General features: G+C 31.8%; 1 protein-coding gene across 1 annotated transcript in view; it reads left to right on the forward strand.

Moving 5' to 3' along the window:
- Eys (eyes shut homolog) overlaps positions 1-26,327 on the forward strand; it is a 1,705,088-nt gene that overhangs the window by 1,103,599 nt on the left and 575,162 nt on the right. The window contains 1 exon segment of the mRNA XM_047559194.1: positions 20,086-20,236. Within this exon segment, the coding sequence (XP_047415150.1) occupies positions 20,086-20,236 (151 nt within the window).

Below are 26,327 nucleotides of genomic sequence, written 5' to 3' on the forward strand. Positions count from 1 at the left end.
GTCATTTCATCTCTACACTCATTTATTGTCTCACACATGAGCTTTCTGGGGGACACCTAATATTTAAACCATAATAATCACCTTTGGGATTTGAATACCAACATTGGAATTTTGAACATATAAGCATTCAGATCACAGAGGGTACTTAGTGTTTTTCTTTTATCATTCACTCTGTTGGACACTCCATGGAATTTTTGTGGCACGATACTTCAGGACTACTATCTTAGTCTCTTATAGAAGCCTAAGTGATTTTCCATTTCTTTATCTTTGTCCTAATATTTGAAATTCTCATACTCTAAATATTTCTTTAGTTTTTATGTTAATGCTTCAATACTTATTTTTTAGTTTTTATCTAAGTGCTCTGATTGTTTTCTCCTAGTATGATTTTGTTTTAGGAGATTAACCTTCCATTTTCTCCCCGAGGATGATAATTGATTATAGTTTTTTGAAGATGTTGCTTGTTCTCTTATGTATCAGTCAGGGTCCCAGCAGGAGACAAATGTGTTTAAACTCAAAGGATTTAATCAAAAAGAGTTTAATGGAAATATTATTTATAGATGTTTGAGCATTTGTAAAGGAAGCAACAAAAGAAAAATCATGGCTAAAAAGCCATCAGTCCCTACAGGCCTCAGAAGGAGAGAGCTTAGAGCTGTGTTAACAGAGGCATCTGATGGTTTGGAGTTTGGAGATTCAAAGTCATGCCTAAACTATGGTGGAGTACAGGGGGATAAACCTCTGATCTCCTTTAAGGGAGAATATTCAGTTACACAAAGTGGACAGGAAATGAGCAATCAGTTGCCCTCACATAAATTTCAAATAGTACCCAGGGTGTTAATCCTGCTCCTCACTTCCCTGTATCCTATGCCTGTTTGGAGTTATATGTAATAAACTGGTTGGCTTCCTCCAGTATCCTCCTCCACAGACACTTTCAGTTGAAGAATCATAAACTCTACTAAATTAGACAGCAATTTTCCATCTGCTTTGTCTCCAAAATATTTTTTTAGCCTTTTCATTCACTGACATATACTCTCCATTTTCTAAATCTTTATGAGTTTAAATTTTGCCTCATTTAAAAAAGGAGAAAATAAAGTCTCACTAAAGAGAGGTTATAGAAGATAATGATACATGGCTGATCCTTCATCTTCATTCAAAATTAGTAATAAAATTTACCTTTGCAATATTATCCAGTTGTAATACATATGTCAATTTATAGTAAGAAAATATAATACATGCATAGAAGCTAACACACATGAAATTCTTCAAAATAAGAGGAAAAAATGAAGTTCTTACTAGACATCAACTGATACAATTTTCGAACATTAAATTCATCATCATCTGTGCTGAGGGTATAGCTAATAAGTGTTAGAGTGCTTACTTAGCATGCATGAGACTATACAAGGATTTGATTATCAGCATAGAAAAAAAGTAATACACCATCATGAATTTCATTGGCTTCTCAAATAGCTTCTCTTTTTTTCCTCCACTTATCCACACTGCCATACATCTCCACCACTCTTATATTCATGAAACACAGACAGACACAGTATTGAATGAATACTGACAAATACATTTCAATATTTCCTTAGTCTAAATCTCCTGAGTCCTTGTTCTCCATTATTTCTTGGGGACAATGCTTTAAATAAGTTATTTAACTTTTTTAAAAAAATATTTTATTTATATTGACTTATTATATTATCAAAGAGCTGTGATTATTGTGTGCTTTTAAGAAACTTTATTAAAATATTTTTCATCGAAAAGTATAAAATCTAAGACAGGCACATTTGTACAACTTTATAATCCAAACTGCTTGAACAGCTAAACCAGGAGAATCAGAACTTAGAGGTCAGCCAGAGCAACATAGCAAGAGCCTGTCTCAAAACAAAATTAAAATGGATTTGGATGTATCTCAGTGGTAGAAAGCTTGCCGAGTATTCATGAGGCCTAGGTTCAATTCCCAGTACTGCAATAAATAAACAAATAAAACAATACAAAATATACTGTGGACATAAGAAAATTAGCTATTTTCTGTTCACAGGCAATTTTTTTTTTATACCAGGGATTGAATTCACAGGTGCTTAACCACTTAGCAATATCCCAGTTCTTCTTATTTATTTATTTAATTTTTAATTTTTTTATTTTTCAGTTTGAGACAGAGTCTCACTAAGTTGCTTAGGTTCTCGTGAAATTGCTGAGGCTGGCTTTGAACTTGTGAATCTCCTGCCCTAGCCTTCCAAGAGACTGGGATTACAGATGTGTACCACCATACCCAGCACTACAGGCAAATTTTTGAAACATGCTTTTTAATTGCATTTTATTCATTGCATTTTTCAAATGTTCTATAATTCTTTGATATCTCATGGTATAATAATGGTGTATTCATTACGTATTGATAATTTCTCCAAATTTAGAATAGTTGAGCGACTTTAGCCTTACTTCAGTAATTTGTGTGCTTCATATTATCTTAATTTTATGTTTTATGGATTTTCAATATTTTTCCTTCTCTATGGAGCTTTATTAACATTTATTATAATCATTTTCTCACTGATGTTGACAAGTTCTTTTTAATTTCTGTATAATCACATTATAATTTTTATAAAAATTTAAATCTGTCATTAAATAGTCATCATACCCCAAAACAGAATTATGGCTTGTCAACTTCTCTTTGGTGACAATTGGTGCTTAGATGCATGTCTCTTCACTAGCTTTTCCATTATTTGCTAAATATTGCGTTGGGGATTATTTATTGGTTTTACAACATAAATATTTCTTTATAATCTGTTCCATTTTTAACCACAATTAATAAAATCATTTAATATTCTGTTATATTTTGCTCATTTGAAACTTCATCACCATCCTTTGAAGATGTAATTTTCTTACTTTGAATTTCTGTCTGCTGAATCATATTGTACTCTTCATGTGAAAGTTTTTTTTTTTTTTTTTGGTAAAGAATACTTTGGTGCCTGTATGTATGTTTCTATGTGAATATTTTTTTTTAAATTTTATTAACCTAATGTGTCATCTTCCTTCAAATTCTCCATATATCTAATTACTTTCTTTCATTGACTTCTTGATCAAGTTTATAAACAGAATATTTTACAAGACCTGTTGAGTTTAATTTTATAGCAGTTTTCTCTTATTTTGAAAAAATCTGTTCAAGAGTTAGTATCTCTGCATCTTTAGACACTAATTACTCCCAATTTATATTCCCAATTTAAATGAGAACTCTAACCTCTCCTTAAACATCATAAACATTTTGTGTTTGTTTTTGTTGTTCTCTCCTTTCAGCAGATGGAGATTTATGTTTACCCAACTTTGATTTTTCATCAGAAAAGTTGTACTATATGTACTTCAGCAGAGGGGAGGAAAGGGAATTGTGTGGAAGCAGCTGTGGGCTTGTCCTTACTTTGACTTGGAATTTCTTTCATGGGGGTATTTTGATAGGAAGATCTAAACCATAACCAATGAAAAATTAAAGGGGTGGGAAACATGCAGAAGTACTGAAGAATGAAATCTGCCAAATTATGCTATGTTCATGTGCAATTATGCCACAATGAATCCATTTTTTTATATAATTACAGTGCACTAATTAATATAAGAAGAAGAAGAATATTAGAAGGAAGATTAGTAGAATAGGGCAGGTAGATCAGGGGAAGGAGAAGGGGAGGGAAAACTGAGGAATGTAATTGATCAAATTATGTGATGTACAAATAAGGCATAATGAATCACTCTATTATGTATAATTTTTGCACCAATAAAACATTAACAAGCACAAATATCATAAATAGCAGTCCTGCAAAACATAGTGAAAACTTCTATCACTAGTACTATAATAAAAACTTTATTTTCTATGCTAGAAACCTGAATTAATTAGAAATGAAAGTGTTTCCACTGGGGAAGTTTACGTGGTAGAATCATTTGCTAGCACCAAGAACATCTCTTGGCATCATATAAAGACAATTCTTCTCAGTTTGCTGGGCATGTTTTAAGACACAAAGCTCATTTCTGTTCCTACAAAAGCTAAAGCTGGGAAATGCTCAAGAAGGTCCTAAAGTGTTGGTTCTCATCGGTAAATGAGAATTTCAACTACATAGTTCTGGTTTCAAAAGCTATCTAAAGGTCAAGAAAATGAAAGGAATAAGAAAAGGAGAAATACTTGATATTAAGTGAGAAAAACAACTTAAAGATTTCTTTTGGCTCATGGTTTTAGAGGTTTTAGTCTGCTGGTTCCATTGTTTCTGAGCCTGTGTTAGGCCCTGCGTAGTGAGGGAAGGGCACAACAGAACAATGTGCACACTTCGTGGAAGCTAGGAGACAGAAAGAGAAAGCAAGAGACTTGGGACCAGATATAATCTCCAAGGGCACACCCGCAAAGGCTCACTCATTTCAGCTAGGTCCCACCTCCTACAGTTCCTAACACCTCCCAATAATGCCACTGGATTATAAATCATACAATAGATTAGTTCACTGATGAGGTTAGAGCCCTTGTGAACAAATCACTTTCTAAGAGCCTCACTTCTGAACATTGCTGCATTGGGTATAACACCTTCAACACATGAGCCTTTGGGGAGCATTCTGGATGCAAACCATAACATTATGATACTGTCCTTGTTAACCACCTTTAACAAAGACCATGCATATCCTACATTTACTTTTCACTTTCTCCTTCCTAAAAGAAGAAAATACAGCCCAAAATAACAACAAGAATGTTTTTCAAATTCCAGTGGCCAAAACAAGTTATTGGTGAGCTTTATTCATCTGAAGGTGCATGATCAGTGACACGTTCTATTTGTAACCTCCTCTTTCTAAGATCTTAATGTTTACCTAAATTCTCACAACCTGCTACCTTGTAGAATTGGTTGTGCTTCGCTAGATTAAACTTCCAGATGTTTGCTCCAAGAAAAAAGGAAAAATTAAACTCTATGTGATGCTTTCAAGAATCACATCAAAGTATAATTTTAGAGTTTCCCAATTTGTTATACCCACAGATATCTCAGAAATACGCTTCTTTTGTTTTCTGTCAGTGGGGGACAAATATATTCTGCATTCTATTTCTCATCAGAGTGTGGTGCTTACTTGCTGTACAGAGCCTTGTCAAAGCGAGAAACTCAGTTTTAGAATAACTCATAACATCTGGATTTACATGGAACTTCTACCCAAGTTGGAGCTTGGGTCTTGCAGTTTTTTATACCCAAGACCCATTCAGGAACAACTCTCCTTTATGCATTCAGATTATAAAACTTATAGAAATATATTCACCTATCTATCAAAAAGTATTTAGCCACGGAGAGTCAAGTTGTTCTTGGGCATTCTCTCTCAATTCCCAGGTTTGAGTTGATATGTAAGGAAGATTAAGCCACCTAGATGTAACTTTTGCTTTTCCTTTCTATGCAAGTGCAGTCACAATGACATTTATGATATATACCTAATGTCCTGAAGCATTATTTTTCAAACACATAGTAATGAGAAAAAAATCTCAGTTACTGATTTATACTTCATATGTTCTTCCATATAAACTTTCCTTCTCCACAGGACTGAAAACAGAGAAGCAATACTCCAAATATAGTTTATGGTAGAACTCTTTTATATATTACCTTCTTTAAAAAGCATGTGTGTGTGTGTGTATGAATGTTTATATACATTTATGCAAATATAAGCTAAAACCATGTACTTGGAATTATATTTTTCTATCTTAAAATAGTGTTCAAAAATAACTCTTAAACAATTTACTTTTGTGTAGCATGGAATCTGTTTAGTATCTCAGATGAGGAATTAGAATTCCCACTCCTCTCGTTAGAATATCAGGATGTTCCAGCGCTTCCCTTTTGCTGTTTTAAGTGGTGTTATCTTCCATGACAACTGATGAACCCTTTCTCTAAGAGTCAATTTCAGTTTAGAGAATGAAGCAGAGTTTGTGAGTCTGGCTGTATGCAACCAATAAAACAGAAAGCTAAAATTTTATAGTTGGAACTATCAATTTTCATTTCAATTTTATTGTTCATCCTTGGGTTATCTGAAAGAATGGTCATAAGTGTTATTTCTGAGTCTGAAGCTGCCACAATTCGGTACCCTATAAGTATAGATATTGTAATGATGATAGATTTAATGCTACATGATGTTTCCCTAAACAAGTCTTCCCAGAGCAGCTTCTGACTGACACCAAATGATGGATGACAAAACTCAATTGCTCATGAAACCTTATCACCCTGCATGTGCTTGTATGTGTATGAGTGCTTTCTGATAGAATAGATATACAGCAGCAGCTCTCAAATGTTATCCTTTGATTTCCGTAGATCTCCTATAACTTTCCCTAAGTAGAGTCTCTTGAGCACATGCACATAAGGCAAACGTTCATTGTCATATTCAGCATCCATTATGATGGCTTTCCTCTATATTTCACTCTTTGACCTATCAGAATATGTCAAGGAAAGCAACAGGATTTAGGACTCAAAGAATAAGATATCATAGCCCTGGAGTTATTAGTAGTGATTTTGAACACGTTGTTTGTCCTGATTAATTTTCTGGATGCTTATTTCTCAGCTATAAAATGAAAATAATAATAACTGTGCTCAAACAAAATAATGCAATGTAGAGCACTTAGTAATGATATCTTAATCCATTCAGGCTGCTTTAACAACAATACCATAAGATGGGTAGCTTATAAGCAACAAACATTTATTTCTCATAGTTTTGGAGAGAGGGGAAGCAATCCAATATCAATTCACTGCAGGTTTGATTTTTGGTAAGGGCTTAGTTCCCGCTCCATAGGAGAATCTCTGTGTCTTCACATGGTGGAAGAGGCCAACAAACACCGAGCTTCTTTTAAAGGATGCAATTGCCATTCATGGGGACTCTGCCTGAATAATCTAATTACCTAACCAAAGGCCTACCTCTTAATTCTATCACCTTGGCCATTTGAAGTTCAACATATGAATTTTGGAGTAATCATTCAGATTTTGGAAATATCTAATATCAGTAATTCAGGCAAAGTTTAATCAGTTTTGCCCAGAATATATGATATTAAATATTTGAATTATTTTATGGAGCTGTATACCTGGGTTTCAAATACATTATATTTGTTCCTTGAACATTATTTTTCTCAGATTGTCATTCAGGTTTTGCTTTGCCTCAATGTTTTTCTGCTTGCTGATAATAATATCATATCTATTATCATCTCTAGTCCATTGTTTTAACATTCTATTTTCATGTCAGTGTTTGCATTTAGTGGATGAAATCTGTCTTTGATTAATAGATTTAGTTTTATAATTAATCTAATTTTATCCTATAGAAGCATAAATTATTTTCTATTTATAATACAACAGTATGGATTATCTATTTTATGACTTATAGTTGAACAATAAATTCAGATCAACAAAATTTCTGACATTCAGCAGCCAGGTAGAGATATTATATACATAGAATAAAATGTATAAGTGTATTGGATGAAATGCTCTGCAAATGCCTGTTGGGTATGTTTAGTCTACAATACAGTTAAATTTTTAATATTCTTAGTTGGATTTTTGTCTGGATGATCTTTTCATTGCTGAAAGTAGGATGTCAAAGTCTCCCACTATTTTGTATAGAAACTTATTTCTCCCTTTAAATCTAGTGGTATTTGTTTGATAGAAATGGGTGCACCAGAATTAGGTGCATGCACATTTATAAGGATATGTCTTCTTGTTGAATTGATTCCTTCATCATTATATACTGGACTTCTTTGTCTCCTTTTACAGATTGTCTTAGACTCTCTGATACAAACATAGCTACTTCTGCTCAGTTTTTGGTTTCTTTTTGCTTAAAATGTCTTTTTCCACACTTCTACCTTCAGGTTGTGTGTGTTTTTACTAGTAAAATCAGTTTCTACCAGGCAGCAAAAAAAAAAAAAACATGGAATAAGTTCTATATCACAACAGGTGACTAGAGTTCACAATAACCTATTATATATTTTGTGACGATTTAGAAGAGAGGAACTTCAAGTCTCCAAATATCAAGAAATGACAGTGAGAACAAAATGTTAATTATCTTGATTGATCAGGGCATTTTATATCCCTATGTCAAAATATCACACAGTACCCTATTAACATGCACAATGAATATGTGTTAATCAAAAATTTATGTGGATGATAACACACAATAAAAGATGAGAGAAGAATAAAAGTTCATTGGTTTAGGCAAAGAGAGATGAAGGATGGGATGGGAATAAGAAAGACAGTAGAATGACTCATATATAACTTTCCTATGTTCATATACGAATATATAACCAGTGAAATTCCACATCATGTACAACCACAAGAATAGGATCCTATGTTGAGTTCCATGTTATGTATGTTAAAATATACTCAACTATCATGCATATCTATAAAGAAGAAATTAAAAATTTAAATTGTTTTTAAATAATAAAATTGTTAAATGTATATAGGGAAGAGGCATGAAGGAAAAGAGTAATATTGAGAAAAACCTTAAGATGGAGTTCTAAATGATTTTCTGGCCTAGAGTGGAAAGGCAGACTATAACTTACCCACATTTTGAAACATCAACTGTTATGAACTGAATTTTATTCTTCCCCTGAAAAATTCACATGCTGAGGTCTTAACTCACAGAAACTTAGAATTTTCATCTGGAAAGAGGGCCTTTAAAGATGTAATTGAGGTTAAACGAGTTCATATTGCTGTGCCAATATGACTGGTGTCCTTAGGAAAAGTGAAGACAGCAGGGCTGTGTGCACAGAGTGGAGGCACACAGGAGACAAGGCGAGAAGGCAGCCATTGGCAAGGCAGGGAAGGAGACCTCAGAAGAAATTAATTTGTCCACACCTTGATGTTAGACTTTCAGCCTCCAGAACCTTGGGCAAACAATGTTTGTGTCTTAAGTCACCCAATCTGTGGTGTTTTGTTATGGCAGCCTTAGCAGACTAAGACACTAAATAAAACCAAAGAGGACGATCACATTTATAGTCTGTGTTCTAATGGCTTAAGCCTCCCAACAGGCAATCAACCACCACTAATGTATGTATTTCATGTTATGAATATGAAAACTGGATGCCTTATACAAGTATTCTTGATGGTTTTTCTAATCCCATTCACCATCACCATTCCTACGCTCATGACAGGATTGTACTCCAGTTCCCCAGGTTTTCTTTCAACGCACCTCACTCACTTGCTTACCCCAGGGAACTTTTGCACATGCTGTTGTCTCTGTCTAGTTCATTTATACCTAATTCTGCTGGTCTACTGCTTTTTATTTTTCAGACTTCATCTCAAATATCACGTCCTGGGAATGTGCTTCCTGACATGTGAGATTAAATCAGTTCCTAACCCCATTAAGTATCCTGATGTTTGGCACATGTCTTCCTGTCCCTTGAGATTTGAATTACAAAAGAAGGGCACTAATGCTGTTTGGTCAATCTCATATCAACTTGGATGGTCTTGTCTGACATATTTAGAAATATTTACTTGACAAATAAAGAGTAAATGTCCACTAGGTAATAAATTTGGAAGTTGCAAGTCAAAGGGAAATCTTTCTGACTCCAAAGTCCAGGTTTTCCCTCTTCTCTCTAAAGGATATTTATGATATTTATTTACATATACTTTTCATGTTTTTTGTGATAGTCTCATTAAAACACTTATTCTATATTTTTTAATTTGTTCTAATTAGTTACACATGACAGTAGGATGCATTTTGACATATTATACATAAATGGAGTATAGCTTTTCATTCTTCAGGTTGTACATGATGTAGAATTATCCCATAGTGTATTCATATATGCACATAGAGTAATAATATCTGACTCATTCCACTGTCCTTCCCATATTTACATATTTACATATACTTATATATACTTTCAATATACCTTATATTGATGTATACACATGTATACATATACATTCATATATATAATGCACACGTATATATGAACACACTTTAATGTAATATATGTATATATTAAACAATTTGGAAAACAGGGAAAAGAAATAATTTAGGTATTTCTGAAATGAAATTCAGGTGAAAAAAACAGGATATATGGTGTTCAGTGTCTATGCCTCATCATCTCATATCACCTCTTAAAAAAATAAAATAAATCCCCAAAATATGTAGTATACTAGTATAATCTGGAATTCCCAATGACATAGTCCAAAGCTAGCAGGTTTTAGGAATAACTGTGGAAACAAGACTATATTGAACTGAGCATACCCAAGAATATTTGAGTTTTGTCAAACTAAATCTATGACTAATCTAAGTGAGCCCTAATTCCCACATTTTCCTAACGAATTACATCACTGTTTGAAAGTGAAATGTGATGACCACTGCCAGCAGATGAGGTAAGTCATACTGGGGAAGTCCCACAGGAAGGCCCTACATCTTAGTAATATAGAGGGCAAGATGTTTAGATCCAGGATCAGTTTCTCAGAGGATAATTTCATCACCCACATAATTTTGAATTTGATTTTTGATCGATCCTTTCTCTATTTCTATGAATAAACAGCCTGCTCTATCATCTCCACTAATGGTGTTTTCTTGAATTATTTCTTGATTTCTTTGCAAGGAATCATGATAGGATCATTTGAGAAAAAAATTGAAGACATTTTGTATTAAAATTCCAAATATTTTCAACTTTTTTTGTTCTTATGATTTTTGCAAAAAAATAAAATATAAATGAGCTAAATTAAACTAATATATGGAGTTTTCTTGGTGTTCTTTTTCCAAAATAGAATTTGTCTAAATAAAATATTGCTAAATGTGGTTTAAATGCTCATAATGATAAAGATAATAATTGGATATATTGTTCTTGATTAAATGTAATCAGTAATATTAGTATTTAACAATCTAACTCCGATTATTATAATTTTTATCATTTTATAATTTCTGAAGAATATAATCATTTTAATTAATGTGTAGCATTAACCATATCTCTGATATTTAATCTCAATCACAGATGCAAAAATTTATTTTAAAAATTCACTTATTCAATGGAAATATTTGAAGGTCTAGATGGGAACAGTCTTTCATAAGATTCATGACGTAAAGTAGAAAAAGTTTTCTTCTTCCTCTGGAGACAAAGGAAACAATAATGTGCCTATTCACAGTTTTTGAGAATGCATTCTAAAAGAAATGATTAGAATAGTGCTTACTTTAGAATTAACCAAAGAACAACTCAATTGCATGATATTTTCAATGTTATATTCAAAGCTTTTAGCTGCTCTTTGCTCAGCTGCCCATGATTGTTAGAAAATCTGATTAAGGCTCAATGATTGCAAATAGTTAGTCTGCCAGTACAAAGCCCCATGAACAGAGGGATGAAAATATCCTAGCACAGAGACCAGAACCAATATGTGGTCCCAGAGGAGGTGGCATCTAAACAACCTGGCAACTGGTAGGTTTCCTGTCTACCAAAGGATCATCATCTTAGAATCATATACATAGGATAGAAGGAATAGTTGGTGTATTTTTAGGAATATAGTCATTGATATAACTAAATGTAGAAATTAATTTTTCTAAGTTCAACCGGCCAATGCCTAAGTTTTATGAAAAAAATCAAAGATAGACAAATCATAACTTTCTGAACTGAAGGACTGTTTGTTCATTAGGAGATAAAAGAGATTAGGCAAGCACATAAAAAGAGAAGGCAGTGTATAGTTGAAAACACAAACAGCATGCTTCAATGGTACTAGATGTTAAAGAAATCATTACTGCAAATATTAGAAATATTTAAAGCACTAAGTACAACTTAAGTGGTGTCTTAATTATGAGTATTACTTAAGTAGATAAAATAAAATCCAGCAGATAGGGAAAGAAGATTCGTTAAAGGACCTGAAGGATTCAAAGCTAAGTTGAGGTCTTAGGACAAAGAGGAGACTGACCTAAGTGTAGCAAGAGATTCTTTTTTTCCAGTTGTCGTAGACATAGACAATTAAATAGGTAAAGTCTAAACTGGAAATACAGGGGCTGAAATTCCAAATGGACAGGTCTAAACAAGTCTGACAATGGTCTAACTTTTAATTCAGGAAGTTTCATTTATTTTATTTTTTTTCAAAGAATGGTGAGAAGGGAGAGACTTGAGCAATTCCATGTTACCTGTAGAAACTACCTGAATAAATATTGTGTAAATTTAGTAAGTTTACTTAACAGAAATATCCTCTAAACTTATTCAATTCCCTTAAAAAATAATTTTGTAGTTGGAATTTAATGTATTCTAATCTACATAAGTATAAAATATCCCTAGATTGGGAAGGGGGAAAGTTGATCAAATGAAAATGATATATCTACATTCAATATCTAAATTGATGCCTACATCTTTTGTTTTCTGTGTGAATAGGCAATTCATGGACCCGTATTGTCCCTGAAAGAGTAGAATTATTTTTATTTTTATTAACTTTGTACTTTTATGTCTGACTAAATCAATTATTCTTTTTCAAAGTAAATATGATAATCAATCAATAAAGTATGCTTATATTTTCAGGATCTATGTGAAGTTTCATTACTGTCAACTAAAATCAGTTTTGTTAAACATAAGGTGGAGTCAGGGTAATTTCCAAACTGTAAACTTTCTGATAGTCAAGAATAATCAAATGAGAGAAATGATTTCCAACATGATGGAATGTTGCCATTGCTGCCTTTTTTATTACTAATTTGTAAACTTGGCCTATTTCACCTGTCTCCTTCATTCTCTGCTAAGGTATATATGGAAGCAAAGAACTTGCTGTGTATTGATATTGTACCTTGCAAATAATACCACAGTAGGTCATTCACATCTCTATGGGGTTCAGCAGTTACTTGACCTTTCCTGGCATCCACCCTGAATAGCTAAACATAATGGATAGAATTTATGATGTACTACACTTTTCTTTCAGGTTCTAATTAATGGAGAGAAGTTAATGATTGCTATTGTGTAGTACAAATGACAAATATGAATAACTACTGAAAGTTTGGGAGAAGAACAATTAAAGGTAGTTCAAACACCAGCACTCCTCAAGAGAGCTCTCTATGTATTTGCAATTATACAAAAAAAAAAAAAACACAAAAAAACCTCTTCTACTCGTTTGACCTTTAAAGTGCACCTGGTCTGCTGGTTTAATAGAAAGCATTAAAAAGCCTTGATGGAAAAACTTTACACTGCATGGTGTGATAGGTAAACTGTATCATCAGCAAATGCTAAACAATAATGTTGTAAGAAAGACTGTTTTTCTACATTCGGTCAATTCCTGTTAGATTCAATTGAGCACAATCAGAACAGCATTGCTTTCACTGTAATGAGCCTAAGGGGAAGGATATGACTGCTGTTAAAAAGTGTGTCTCTTGAATAAAATAACAACCCTGCTAAATGAAATATTAGAACTGCATTTTCAGCAAATAAGACCTGATTACATTGCTATAATGAAGGTTTACCTACCCTTTGTGTTCTTTCAACATAACAACCAGTTCTCTGGAATCTGGTATGAGGAAAGACAAAATTCCGGCCCTATATTCATTTACTGTGGTTAATACATTTCAGAATAATAATATCTTTGAAAACAAGAATAATCAATGTAGAATTTAAAATATGAAAGAAAATACCCACATTTATCCAAAGGTGAAAGCCAGAATAATTAATACATAGATAATAGTATTTTGGTGAATCAAAATAGAAATTGAACTAAAAATGATAAAATATTATAATAAGTTTCAAAGAAAATGCTAAATGCAATATTTCTAAAAATAATTTCCTCTATGATATATCAACCTTTTCTCAATGTTCTCTGTTCTTAGAGAAAACAACAGTTCTTCTGTTTATTTACCCACATGAAAGACCACAAGTATCTAGCTTACAGTTGGTAGTCAAAGGTCAATCACCAAATCCATTACCATTTATGCAGAAAAGTCTCTCTAAGGAACTAAATTCTGCATGGTTAGCACTAATTGAGAGAGAGACAGGTTTTGAGATGTTAAAAGGAGCTATTATCAGGTCCACCTCTATTAAAACTTCAAATTCCATAGTCCGTAAACATTAATACTGCTCCAGATTATAAAATAATATGAAAAAATTGTACATTTGGTGAAATAATCATCTTGGTACTCTCAGTACTCTAGGTACCAAAATCTATATCAGTCAGGGTTTTGACAGAAAAATATAACCAGCAAAAGATATATATTACAATAACTATTACCAACAATGGGCTTCTGCATCTCTGGGGTCTGTCTGCATAAGCTGGCAGGCTGGAAATGGGAGCAGGAGTTAAGCTGCATGTGAAGAGGGAAAGTCCTCTTCCTCAGGAAAGCTTCAGCTTGCTCCTAAGGCTTTTCCAAACCTGTTAGATGAGGTCTTAACTACAGAGAATAATATCTTCCACCTAACGTTCACCAGTCGTAGATTTCAACCACCTCTATAAAATGTCTTTACTTAGCGGTTACTGGTGTTTGGCTAACTATCTTGGGCTATGGCCTAATCAGTTGACACGTAAAACTAACCACTACAGCTAGTAAACTGAGAAAATTTTCTGAAGAAAATTTAGGTTTACAATACAATATATGTAGTGATAAAGTTTATATATATCAAGTTAATTTCTAGAAATTTTCCTAAAAAAATAACTTATATTAGGAGTTAGTGAGTATGTATATACTGTAGTTTTATAGAAAATGATACCTGGGGGAAATAATACCCAAATATCTAATGATTTGATATTCTTAAAATAAAGAGTTGCAAATATCTGAAAAGTTATTAATGTCCATTAACATTAATAGCCTACAACAGTATTTATTATCATACATTAATGTTTATATCATATTGCAAAATTAACAAAAAAGTCTATGATAGAGTTTGGACACTACATTATCAACGTTGAGGAAAATTATAAAGTTTTAAATTGTTGTAAAATAATAATTATTCATTCTGAGATAAATTCAGGTTCTGTTGCACTTTTCAGTATTATATAAACTATTCTCTCATAAATAATTATAATTTAAAGAATATTCTATGTTCAAAATAAAAATACTGTAATTTATTAAACACCTAATATGTTGTAGACGTTGTTCTGTATATGACTCTCACACATTGTACTGTAGTGTTGCCACAAACAAGGCTCTGTTTTAGGTACAAGGATGCACTTGCAACATAAAAATGACCTCCCCTCATGACACGTTATGGTAGATGAACTACTAATTTAATAATAGAGTACAACATGCCCCACATGCTCAAAGTGGAGAAAGAAACCCAGTGAGTTGTTACTAAACCCAACTCCCCTTCTCAATTTTAGACAAAGGCTTTAAAATATTACTTCATTCATTTCTCTTATAATTTTCACCCTTAATCACAATCTCACATCTGCATTATCCATTAATCTTTCCTCTTTCTACTGTAATCATCTTCATGATGCAAGGATCATTTGGATTTTTCTCAGTGAAGTCTGGAGTATTTCCAACTTTAATTAATTTATGTTATATTGCAGAGTTTACTACACAACTTAGTACAATTGCATATTAAATTAAGATGTAGTATATGACCATTATCTCATTGTAATTCTCTAAGAGTTCCACAAGGTTAAAGACCATAGTTAAGTGTGGAACACACATAGATAGCTAAATAGAAAAAATGCAAATATTTTAACTTCTATTGAAATAAAATATTTTAATTTGTAACATAAAGTGTATAAACATATTTACATTTATATTAAATAAATATGAACAGGTGTGTTTATGTACACACATATGTAGGTTCATATGTTTAAATATATGTGTCTGTATGTTTTTCCCTTTCAATTTCAGAATATAAAACAACTTTAATTCTAATAATTTAATCTTGATAAAAATGTCATTGAAATACAGAAAAAAAATAGATTTTAAATTATAAGCATATTAAAATGCAAATAAAATCCTTGAAGAAATCTTATATGAAAGAATACTGGCATATCAAATATTAAAGTAAAATGTGCAACTACAATAATTAAAGCAGTATAATCAATCTCAAATATCACACTGAAAGAGTATAAAATACAAATAAAAGAAGTTAATATACACAAAATCTGATTATGAAGTGATGGAGGACCTTTAAAAATATCTATAAAAATAAAATATAAGTACTTATTTCTTAGATAGGAAAGGATTTTTGTGTAGAAAATATTGAAGATACTAATAGAACTCATCATATAAACATAAATATTAAAAGAAAGACCATGAATACTTCTAATATAGCCAATTAGCACAGTTTCTGGTATGTAATTTAGCAATTTGGTGATAGACCCTTAAAACCACTAAAAGTTTGATTCAAAAAGCCTAAAACTATTTCATAAAGAAATAAATAAGAGTGAAATGACTTTCTAGGTGTTACTTATCACATAATTATTTATCATTTTAAGACCTTGAAACACAATATACAAAATACACAAAAATTGTAATACAGTCATGTAAGGTAAAATGATAAAGCACAAACAATGCTGATGGATTTATCTGTGTATGTGATGGACTTACACATAAGTGTGTACATATACATATTGACCTATATTTGTTGATATCATTTTGAAACCAACTTGCAAAAGATTCAGGTTGGTTCATGCATTGATCAGATATTAAATTTAGTTTTTCTAATTTTTAAATAATTATATATCTTCTGTGGTCAAGAAGAACAAACAAAAGAGTCTATATACATTATTTTTAAATTACCCTGGAATTTTTTATAACCAAAGACCAAATAAATGTGCTTGATATCTTAATGTATTTCATTTGATTCATAAAATAGAAGAAATGAGTTCATTAGCAAAGTGTTAGGGAATAATTATTGCTATTTTAATATCACAAAACAGTACAAACTATTTTCTAAACATTAAAATTCAGGGAATGATTGGAGCAGAAGTAGCAGTTTTTTTTTTTTTATTTTTATCATTTAATGAATGGTTTTCTGGAAGCTATATCCTCCCTAAGATATTTTTAACAGTTTAATTGTAAGAGTAATTAACCCAGAAAGCTTGCAGTTTGCTTCTAAATACAGATCCAAGAATATCAAGTAGGTTCTAAAAATGTTCAAAACTTTTTCCTTCCATTTTCTTAATATAGGAAATGTCATTAAACTTTTTACATTTTTTTCAAAACTTTATCAAAACCCCAATATTTGCTGCATGGCCGTAGTTGGCCTTAGCTCTTAAGTTTATATCATAATGTAAATAGAAAAGGATGTAAAGAATCTCTGTAAACATTGTTTTTAAGGAAAGAAATCCCATGCATCATACACATGATTTAACTATTTTATTGTACCCTTTTAAACTCACTATAAAAATGAATATATGTATGTGAGAGGGGCATATTCACATATACAGAATATTACACTCAACCACAGAAATCATAGGGTCTGAAAATATTACTGAAATTTACTATATACTTTCCTATGTAGCCTGAGTCAATACATTTCAAAGAATTAAAAGAGTAAGCAGAAAATTTCTCTGAGCAACCTTGATTTAAGCTATATTAGAATATTAAAAAACAGAAAATCCCTGTATATTTTTAAGTTCAGTAACACAATTCTGAATGATTATTGAACAACCAAAATCACAAAGAAAATTTTAAAATATTTTGAACAGATGATAATAAAAAATAGAATTTGTTGAATATATTTCAAGCTGAACAGGAAATTTTCAATCTTGAGAGCACATTAGATTTAAAAACTTAGAGAAAAATAAATTAAGCTCAGAACAAATTAAATGAAGGAAATCATGAAGATAAAAGAGCAAAAGAAATCTCAAGGAAAATTTCAGGTCCAGTTTTCTGTGTACTAAATTCTACCATATACAAAAAATAGATATACCATCAAGGTAAAAGGAATTTCTGAAAGTAGACAAGGACATAACCTTGAAACCAAAGAGCAGTAGAAGAAGAGAAAGAGAAGAGAGAAGAAGAAGAGAAATTTGAAAGTCAAACTCTTGTTAACATATATAAAAAATTTTCTGAAAATATAGAAAGTGAACCCAGTCTTATATAAAAATGTCATGCATCTTAAGCAAGTTAAAAATGTTCTAGGAATACATTCAAATATTCTAAAACTGGTCAGTTTAATTCACCACAAATTAAGAAGGAAGAAAGAAGAAAAAGATATTCAATCATCTCAATCAAAAAGCTAGACAACTAAAAACATAAAACATCAATATTTCTGACACTGTGATATTAGTACAAAGTAAAAATATAGACCCACAAAAGAGAAGGAAAGCTCAGGAACACACACACAAATGTACACATACACACACCCCTGAGGTCTAAACAATGTTGAGAAAAAAAAAAATGAAGCAGGAGGACTTACTCTACCAAGTATTAAATACTTTATTTTAGAGTAAGTGTCAAGACAGTGATGTATTAGCGCAAGATAGAAAAACTGACCAGTGGAACAGAAAAGCCTAAAAACCGACCAGATATAAATGGATTTGATTTATGACAGAATGAGATGGCAGAATACTGGATAATGGATAATTTTTCTTTCTTTTGCTCATGTTACCTGGTCAGTTGAATATCCATAAGAAAAAAATAAAAATTAATATATATCTCAGATTATAAAAATAAATTTCAGAGGGAGTGTAGATTTAAATGTCAAAACTAAACTACATTTTCAAATGTAGAGTAGATCAGAAAAAAGAACAGCAACAAAATAATAATAATTAAGTAAATGGTTGCTGAATTGGTACAAATTTTAATTTAAAATTTAAAGGATACCATTATGAAAGTAATGGTAATTTTGGTATTATTAATAGCAAATGAAAAATAACCCATTTGTAACATTTTAACCAACAGAGCATATGTCCCAAACAGAGAAAATTCGATCTGTTTATTAAAATTTCAATAGAAATTCACATATCTTTGCCTTAAATAATATATGCAAGCATATTCATGGCAGCATAATGCATAATAACCCCCAAATTGGAACAACTCAAATGCATCAACACTACAATAAGCAGTTTAGGAAATATCCTGTGATGTACCATGAAAATGAATAAACTACTATTAACTTCAATCACAAAATGAGCATCTAAAATAAAATGAATGAAAATGGATGTTTGTGTTTCTGAATTGGAGTGGGTAATAATTTTCTGTCTTTTTATCAAGCTAATGGTTTCTTGGACATGTTCATAATACATTTCATATAGCTTTCCCATTTACCCTCTTTTTTATACATGTTATAATTCAATAAAAGCTTGTATAAATATATGAAAGACAGAACATCATATGCTCATGGTATAGCAGAACACTGGTAAGTGGATGCTGTTTCTTGCAGAACATGTGTGGAAAGCATTATAGTAAGGCTGTCTACCTGGGAAACAGATTCATTAAATAGATGATGAATCTACCAAGTTTTTCTGTAAGAGGTAGGATGCACTTTTGGTCCTTTGGGCCTTAGCATCTTTGCTGGAGTTATTCAACTCTAACATGAAAGCTCCCATAGATTACAAATGAAGAGACATGTGGCTGTGTTCCAATTAAACTTTATTAAGAGTGGCAGGCAAGATTCATCCCACAGGTCATTGTTTGCCAATTTCTGGATTAAATAATTAAAATATCAATAGAGTAAATGATACATTCATATCTATATATTAGAGTATTGTATTTTTTCTCATCTTTCTAAAATTATATTTAATTTTATTATTTTTAAAATTTTCACATTTCGCTTCTTGGTATAAATTATATTTCTACAACTAATTACTCTTCTGCAATATTTCTGTTTTTCCTAAAGATATATTTTACCCTGTGTAACCACATTTAAATCTGATTATTTTCATTCATACAGAATTGTTTTCATTCATACAGAAAATTCAAGAATGTAATAAGTAAACAACAAGACTATTATATTCTAACATTCTTTCAGTTACTACTGAGAAGGATGCTTATTATCAGGACCTACTCATTTCATTAAGTCATGACTAAAATTTGTGTTTGGTCAAAATTTAATGTTGTATTTAGGTACTTTAAGTATTAAGGGTTTCTAATTTAGAACAGATTAATCTACTTCTGGCTTTGTTGATTTTTATGGTGAGATAATCTATTTACTTAAATCTTTCTTCTTTGGTAATAGCTTAATTAATTGGTCAGACAAATGTTTATACAACACATTCTAAAACCATAAATTTCTTTCTTAAATCGTTGCAGGCAAGAATTGGACCCATGTAGAGCTGAACTGACTATTCTAGGAAGAATTATAGAAAACAGCATATCTGTCAATGACATACCAGGACAACCACTGCCCAATTCAGGATCTGTCTTTATTGGTGGATTACCAGATCTTCATGCAAAAAAACAGGTAGTTTCGTGGATGTTATAAAAATATTAAGTATGTCATCTTATTGAAGAGAAAAAAAGGAAAACTTTAAAAATGTTTCCTGATTAGTGGAGTCATCTATATGATTTCAAAAAGAAATTTTGAGCAATTCTACTAATATATGTATATATATATATATAAATATATATATTTACTTATCATGCCAGGTATACTTAAAATGTATTGTTCTTCATGAATAGAATTGTTTCAATATTGGACTATTTTTCCATTATATGTCTGTAATCTGTGTATAGTGTGCAATATTAAGTGTGTGGGTTTTTGTGCACTCCTAAGTCAATAATTTTCATTGGATATGTTAATGTGCCTGCTTAATAATAAGCCAAAAATACCACTTGAGAAATGAACTTGGTAATGTTTAAGGACTTTCTCTATAGCACTTTGTATCCATGCCAGCTCACTCTCTAAATTTCCATTTGAATAATTAGCTTATTTTCTTTATTATTAAGCTATATTCTAGGATAAAAGTCTGCATGTTGACTTAAATGCTACTGATTATTTGGCTCCATGTTATGTTACTGCAGAAAATTGCCCTAAAAATTTGAGATTGCTAAATGCACCGATAGCTTATTACCAATAGCTTATTATATTTATGAATTTTTTTCTCTTACTATATTTATCATTACATTTTACATACTTGAACGTACTATCTTTATGTTGGAAATTTAAAATATTCTTATTTCAAAGTACCACAAGTAGCACAAATTGATATAAATCTACTTAACTATTATTATGGTTTCTGGTATACACAAGGTAAGCATTTTAAAAACAAACACACATGAAAAACAAAATTTTCTTGCATATTTGATTTGACACATGCATTTAATGAAATTAGTACATTCTGTATCAGTAAGAATGAAGAAACTATTTTAGATTCATATTTACTCCATTAGCAGTGCATTTATTGATCATTAGACAGACTTTGTGACTTTTTCTATAATATTAATGTGCTTTATTGATTTTTTTCTGGAAAAACAGGTCTATAAGTCTCGTAAGAGTAGAAAATGTCTATTTTGCTTACACCAAGGCAAGAATAGCTTGTCACATAGTTTTAGTTTCATTTATATATTAAGTGAAATATCCATTAAAGAATGGATTAAGAGATTCTAAAATATACATAAATTAATCTTTAGTTATTTACATTTGGTTTGATTTCTTATTTTGAAATTATGTATACATTTTCCCAAGGAAAAAATAGGTTTTCATGTTGACTTTTATTATTGTAACATACATTAATTAAGTGTGAGTTCTAAGGATTCAAGAGGGCTAATATCCTCCTGGGAAGATACACAACTATTACTACTAGGTATTTATTCTTTTATAAATATGAATAATATAAAAAAGTAACATAGGAAAATATGTAAGGAAATCTACTGGCTTCCCTGGGGAAGTCAGGGAGTTTGTAATTAGACAGAAAATTTGAGGGAAGATCAATCCTTCCCAGTAAATAATGTGCAGGCTTGTTCTTCCAGATAGAGGCAAAATCGCAACTGGACCTTAAGTAAGGGAGAGGCTTGTGGGTAGAGAAGGGGAAGAAGAAATAAGAAAAGAGCAGAAGGAGGACTTGTCTTTAGACAGGTGAACAGGAGTTAGAGCACAGCAGATTCTATACAAAGTGCAAAATAGTATAGATTTACATGCTGGTACCTAGGGAAACATTTAAGAAGTTTGAATAGGAAGTGACATGCTATTTTCACATCTGAAGAGAGGAACTGTAGTGATTTAAACTACTGGGTAAGAACTGGTAAAGTTAAATTACAGAAATAATAAAACAAGAAATAATGTTATGGCAATAAAGGTGGGGAAATGACTGAAATCATGATAGAAAAAAACTGGAATTTGAACAACCAGTTCGGTTTTTGTAACTAAATAATTTGTGGTGCCATTTTTAAAGTGGGGAAAACAAGATTATAGGAAAAATGGCAGGTTTATTTTTGAAGTTAATTTTGGGAGGGGATAGTATTCAGGTATTTAATTGGTTTGGCAACGCCACTGATCTATTTCTATTAGTCCACTGTATCAGTATATTCCTGCTGAATACCATTCCTGTCACTGGAAGCTTGTGATGTAGAGTAAGTCATTTAAAATATGGTCTTGAATCCACAAGAGACCCTGGACCTATTGCCGTGTGTCTTTGTAGAGCAGAAGGTAGAAGTCATAATCATCGATTGGATTAATTTTGTAGTTTAAGAGAAAACAGGGTAGAGAATTGGAGATCAGCAGTCAAGAATGGCCTAGGAAAAGGTGTGCATTAAACCAGTTAAGGAATACAGATTGTCGCAATAAAGAAGGAGAAGGTCACACAAACAAACAAACAAACAAACAAAAAGACCCAAAACATTTCCCAAAGAAGCATAATATAAAAGAAAAAGTACCATTTTCAGGAGAAGAATAAGAACAGAAATCAAGTTGGAATATCAGAAGGGACAGTAAGTGAAATAGAAGAAGCAAGAGAATATATTTTTTTTTTCCTGGAAACTTGTGAATAATAAGAGAGGGAAGGTGTTATGTACAGAATGTAGTATTAGAGTTTCAGAGATATGTGATAATGATTGACTAGATTCCTAAACATTTTCTCCAAAGACTTGTCTGAAAGGATTAGAATTTACTAAAGGATTATCTTACTAAATATCTGATATTCTTCCTGTGATGTAAGGCATCTGTACATTTATTGCAATCAAATTTAGAGGAATATTTACTGGTGAATAGGTCAGTAAAGTTACCTTGAAATTAAGAAACAGTCAACAAAGCAATTTTCCCTTCTGGTTAAACATACTGTATTTGAAAGATTTTATATCAGATCCTTAATGAGTTTTTATTCTTTTTTTACACTATGACTGTGTCACAGTAACTGTATAAATTGTGTGTGTGTGTGAGAGAGAGAGAGAGAGAAAGAGAGACAGAGAGAGAGACAGAGAGAGAGAGAGAGATATACTTGTATTGCACTAAATGATTAATTCAGACAAATTATAAAATGTATCTGGACAATAATACTTAAAAAGAAATTATATGATGAATCAGAAAAAGAAAAAGGAAATCCAACTTTGTAGACCTGTCTGTGTAATGCAACTCCACCGAATATCTAAATATCATGCAGGTTCTAACTATCTAATTATTGTGTTCTGATTAAGAGCTGCTGTTTAAGCACAGTGGGAAGTCAGTGTTCAGAAAATTAAAAACAACAGGTTTTCAGCATAAAACACTAAGGAAAGGAACTATGGTTGATTCCTTCAACCAATAAACGCTGTTACACTTATCCTCTAATATCTGAGTTTCCAATAATGTCTTTCTGTACTTACCAGAGCCCTCCCACATGAGAAGAGTCTGTGATCCAATGTGTATGTACTGACAGGTTGTTTAATGCTTCCTTTAACAAAATCACACAGAGCTCAGTATGTGAGAAGAAAATGAAACAGTTAGACGCTCTCAATTTTGTGCCTGGAGTACGAAAAACTCTGTGTCCCCTGATGACCTTAAATGATGATAACTTCCAAGGTCCGAGAGTAAATGCCTCCTCTCTGGTGGTAGGAAAACATTTTCCTTGGTAGTACGTTAATTGCTAACACTTTCAAGTGCATGGACTCCTGCCTTCAGTTCCAAGTTACTTAAGGACACCAAACCTTAATTTCTAGCAGATGAAGATCAAGCCACAATTCTATCAGCTCTTTGCTATATACAAGAGGAAATAAAATAACTATGGAAATAAATATCATTGTTAATTCATTAGTGTTTTTTACTTCCTTTCAACAGAAATTGATAAATTAGAATGAGTTCTGGAATGAATAATTTTTCACATGGAAAGTTGATCATTAAGATTTGTACATGGAATAGATGATGCCATGTGCTGCTTTATTGGACTGGAATTTTTGAAGAATTAGTGGCTGCTCCAATAATCTAAACATCTACATTAATTTTTAATTTCACCATAGTAAAGGAGTTTAATAGTTTAAAATTTTTTTCAGTGAATTCCTTTAGAATTAAGAACACTTTGATAAAACAAGTATATTCAAATCATCAGTTTAGAAATTCAATAATTAATTTGACACGATTCATTCACTATTATTAAAATGTCAATAAATCATTATTCATAAAAACCTTACTCCAAAAAATTACCTTTACTAATTATTAGTCTGAAACATAATGATAGAATTATCTTTAAGAATTTGTGATAGATTACAAAGAATAAATTTGAAACTCACCTCGGCTATCTGTTTCACTATCTGTAGAATATTTTCGTAGCTTATGTACTAATCACAACTCATCATCAATTCAGAGAGGTAATCTGTATCTAGTAGATATATTTACCACTCAGTGGTAAATTTTCAACCTCTTTGAGTTCTTAAAAAAACACTTATGTGGACAAAACATAATAAAAAATAAATTGAGAGACAACTGGAACAAAATCAAGAAAGGTGACAACATTTAATCCTTTTGAACTCAATAAGCAATGAAAGGTTAATTCTTCCTACCCTGCACTCATATTCTGTTCATCTAATCAGTTAAAAGAGGATCATCCACAATAGGAAGTCAAACTAAATAGGCATTTACATAAACCTACCCACTGATGATATAAACAAAAGCAAATAGATACACTGAGATTGCATTGCAACATTTCAAAATGAATTGTTTCCTGCAGAGGTAATATGGTAAGGCATTCATTTACTCTTTCTGCAGGACTATCATTTCGACCTCTGGTTGTCTGTTCTGCTATCAATGACACTTAACTACAATTCAACAAATTGTCAGATTCAGACCAGTCAGTTCAACGAGAATCATTTCTCATTCCTTACAAATGTAAGCAGCATTCTTAGTCGACCAGCAGCCCACCGCAGACTTACTCCACTCCCTAGTGCAAAAAGGACTGCCAACCAACAAAGAGCAAACTCTATTCCCACTACTCCATGTTTTCCCACCAACTGCTCTTACAGTTTTTGTTCTGATCCATCTCTTTTTCAAATCTGTATTTGTTTCTTTGTGAAACTCTGAGTGCCAAGAATCTGAAAAGGATTGTGATTGTCTCCACTTAATCTGTGTTTTTCCAATATGTTTTCAATCTCTCCTTAATCCCTCTGTTTATTTTTAGTTTGAAAAGGTCTCTTTGCATTTAATCAAAGACCTCTCTGGCTTGCATTCACTACTGTATCTACCTCTCCCTAATTATTTAATCCTATTAGAAAATGTAGAAAAAAATTTGGCACATCTCTGAACTTCTAAAACTATGAAGAGGTCAGAAGGATGTGTTGAGCAAGAAAAGACAGCTGGTTTAAAATATTAAATGGAGAACTCATTACTAGGGGGAAGACTGAGGAAAAATTTGTGGGGGAGAATGACACCATAATTAGCTTGGACACTTGAGTTATCTGAAAAGTTTGCAGAAGGAGTGACTCAATATAAGTGACATTTATATTCATGACTTAGGGTGTTCTCAGCCCATAATATTTTTATAATTACTAACACACTGTAAGTACAAATTAATGGACTTTACTCTGGCATTTCTATACATGCATATATCAAGCTTTGATCATGTCCCACCTCCCTTCTCTTACCCTGTCCTTCCCCTTCTCCCCACCACAGTCCTCAAATCCCTTTCCTGAGCCCTAAAATTTCCTCTTCTACTATCAGATCATCTTTGGGTGTTTTTATTTTGGTTTGCTTTGGTTTCAGATATTTTTTCCTTTGTTTTCACATATTGGAGAAAACATACAATATTTGTCTTTCTGTATATGGCTTATTTTGCTTAACTTGATGTCTTCCAGTTGCACTCATACTTGTGCAAATGGAAAGATTTTTGATCCTCTCTATGACTGAAAAATGTTCAATTGTATATAAATGCCATGTTTACTTCAGTCATTCATTTGGCAATGAGACATCTAGACTGATTCCATAACTTGACTTTTGTGAATAGCAATACATATGGGTATACAGGTATCTCCTTTGTATGCTGAATTCCTTTGGACATAAAAACCCAGGAGTGGTATGGCTGGGTCACATGGTAGTTCTAGTTTAAGTTTCTTGAGGACTCTTCATACTCTTTTCCATAGTGATTGAACTAATT

This window comes from Sciurus carolinensis, chromosome 7, assembly GCF_902686445.1.
Source record: "Sciurus carolinensis chromosome 7, mSciCar1.2, whole genome shotgun sequence".
In the NCBI taxonomy this organism is placed as follows: domain Eukaryota; kingdom Metazoa; phylum Chordata; class Mammalia; order Rodentia; family Sciuridae; genus Sciurus; species Sciurus carolinensis.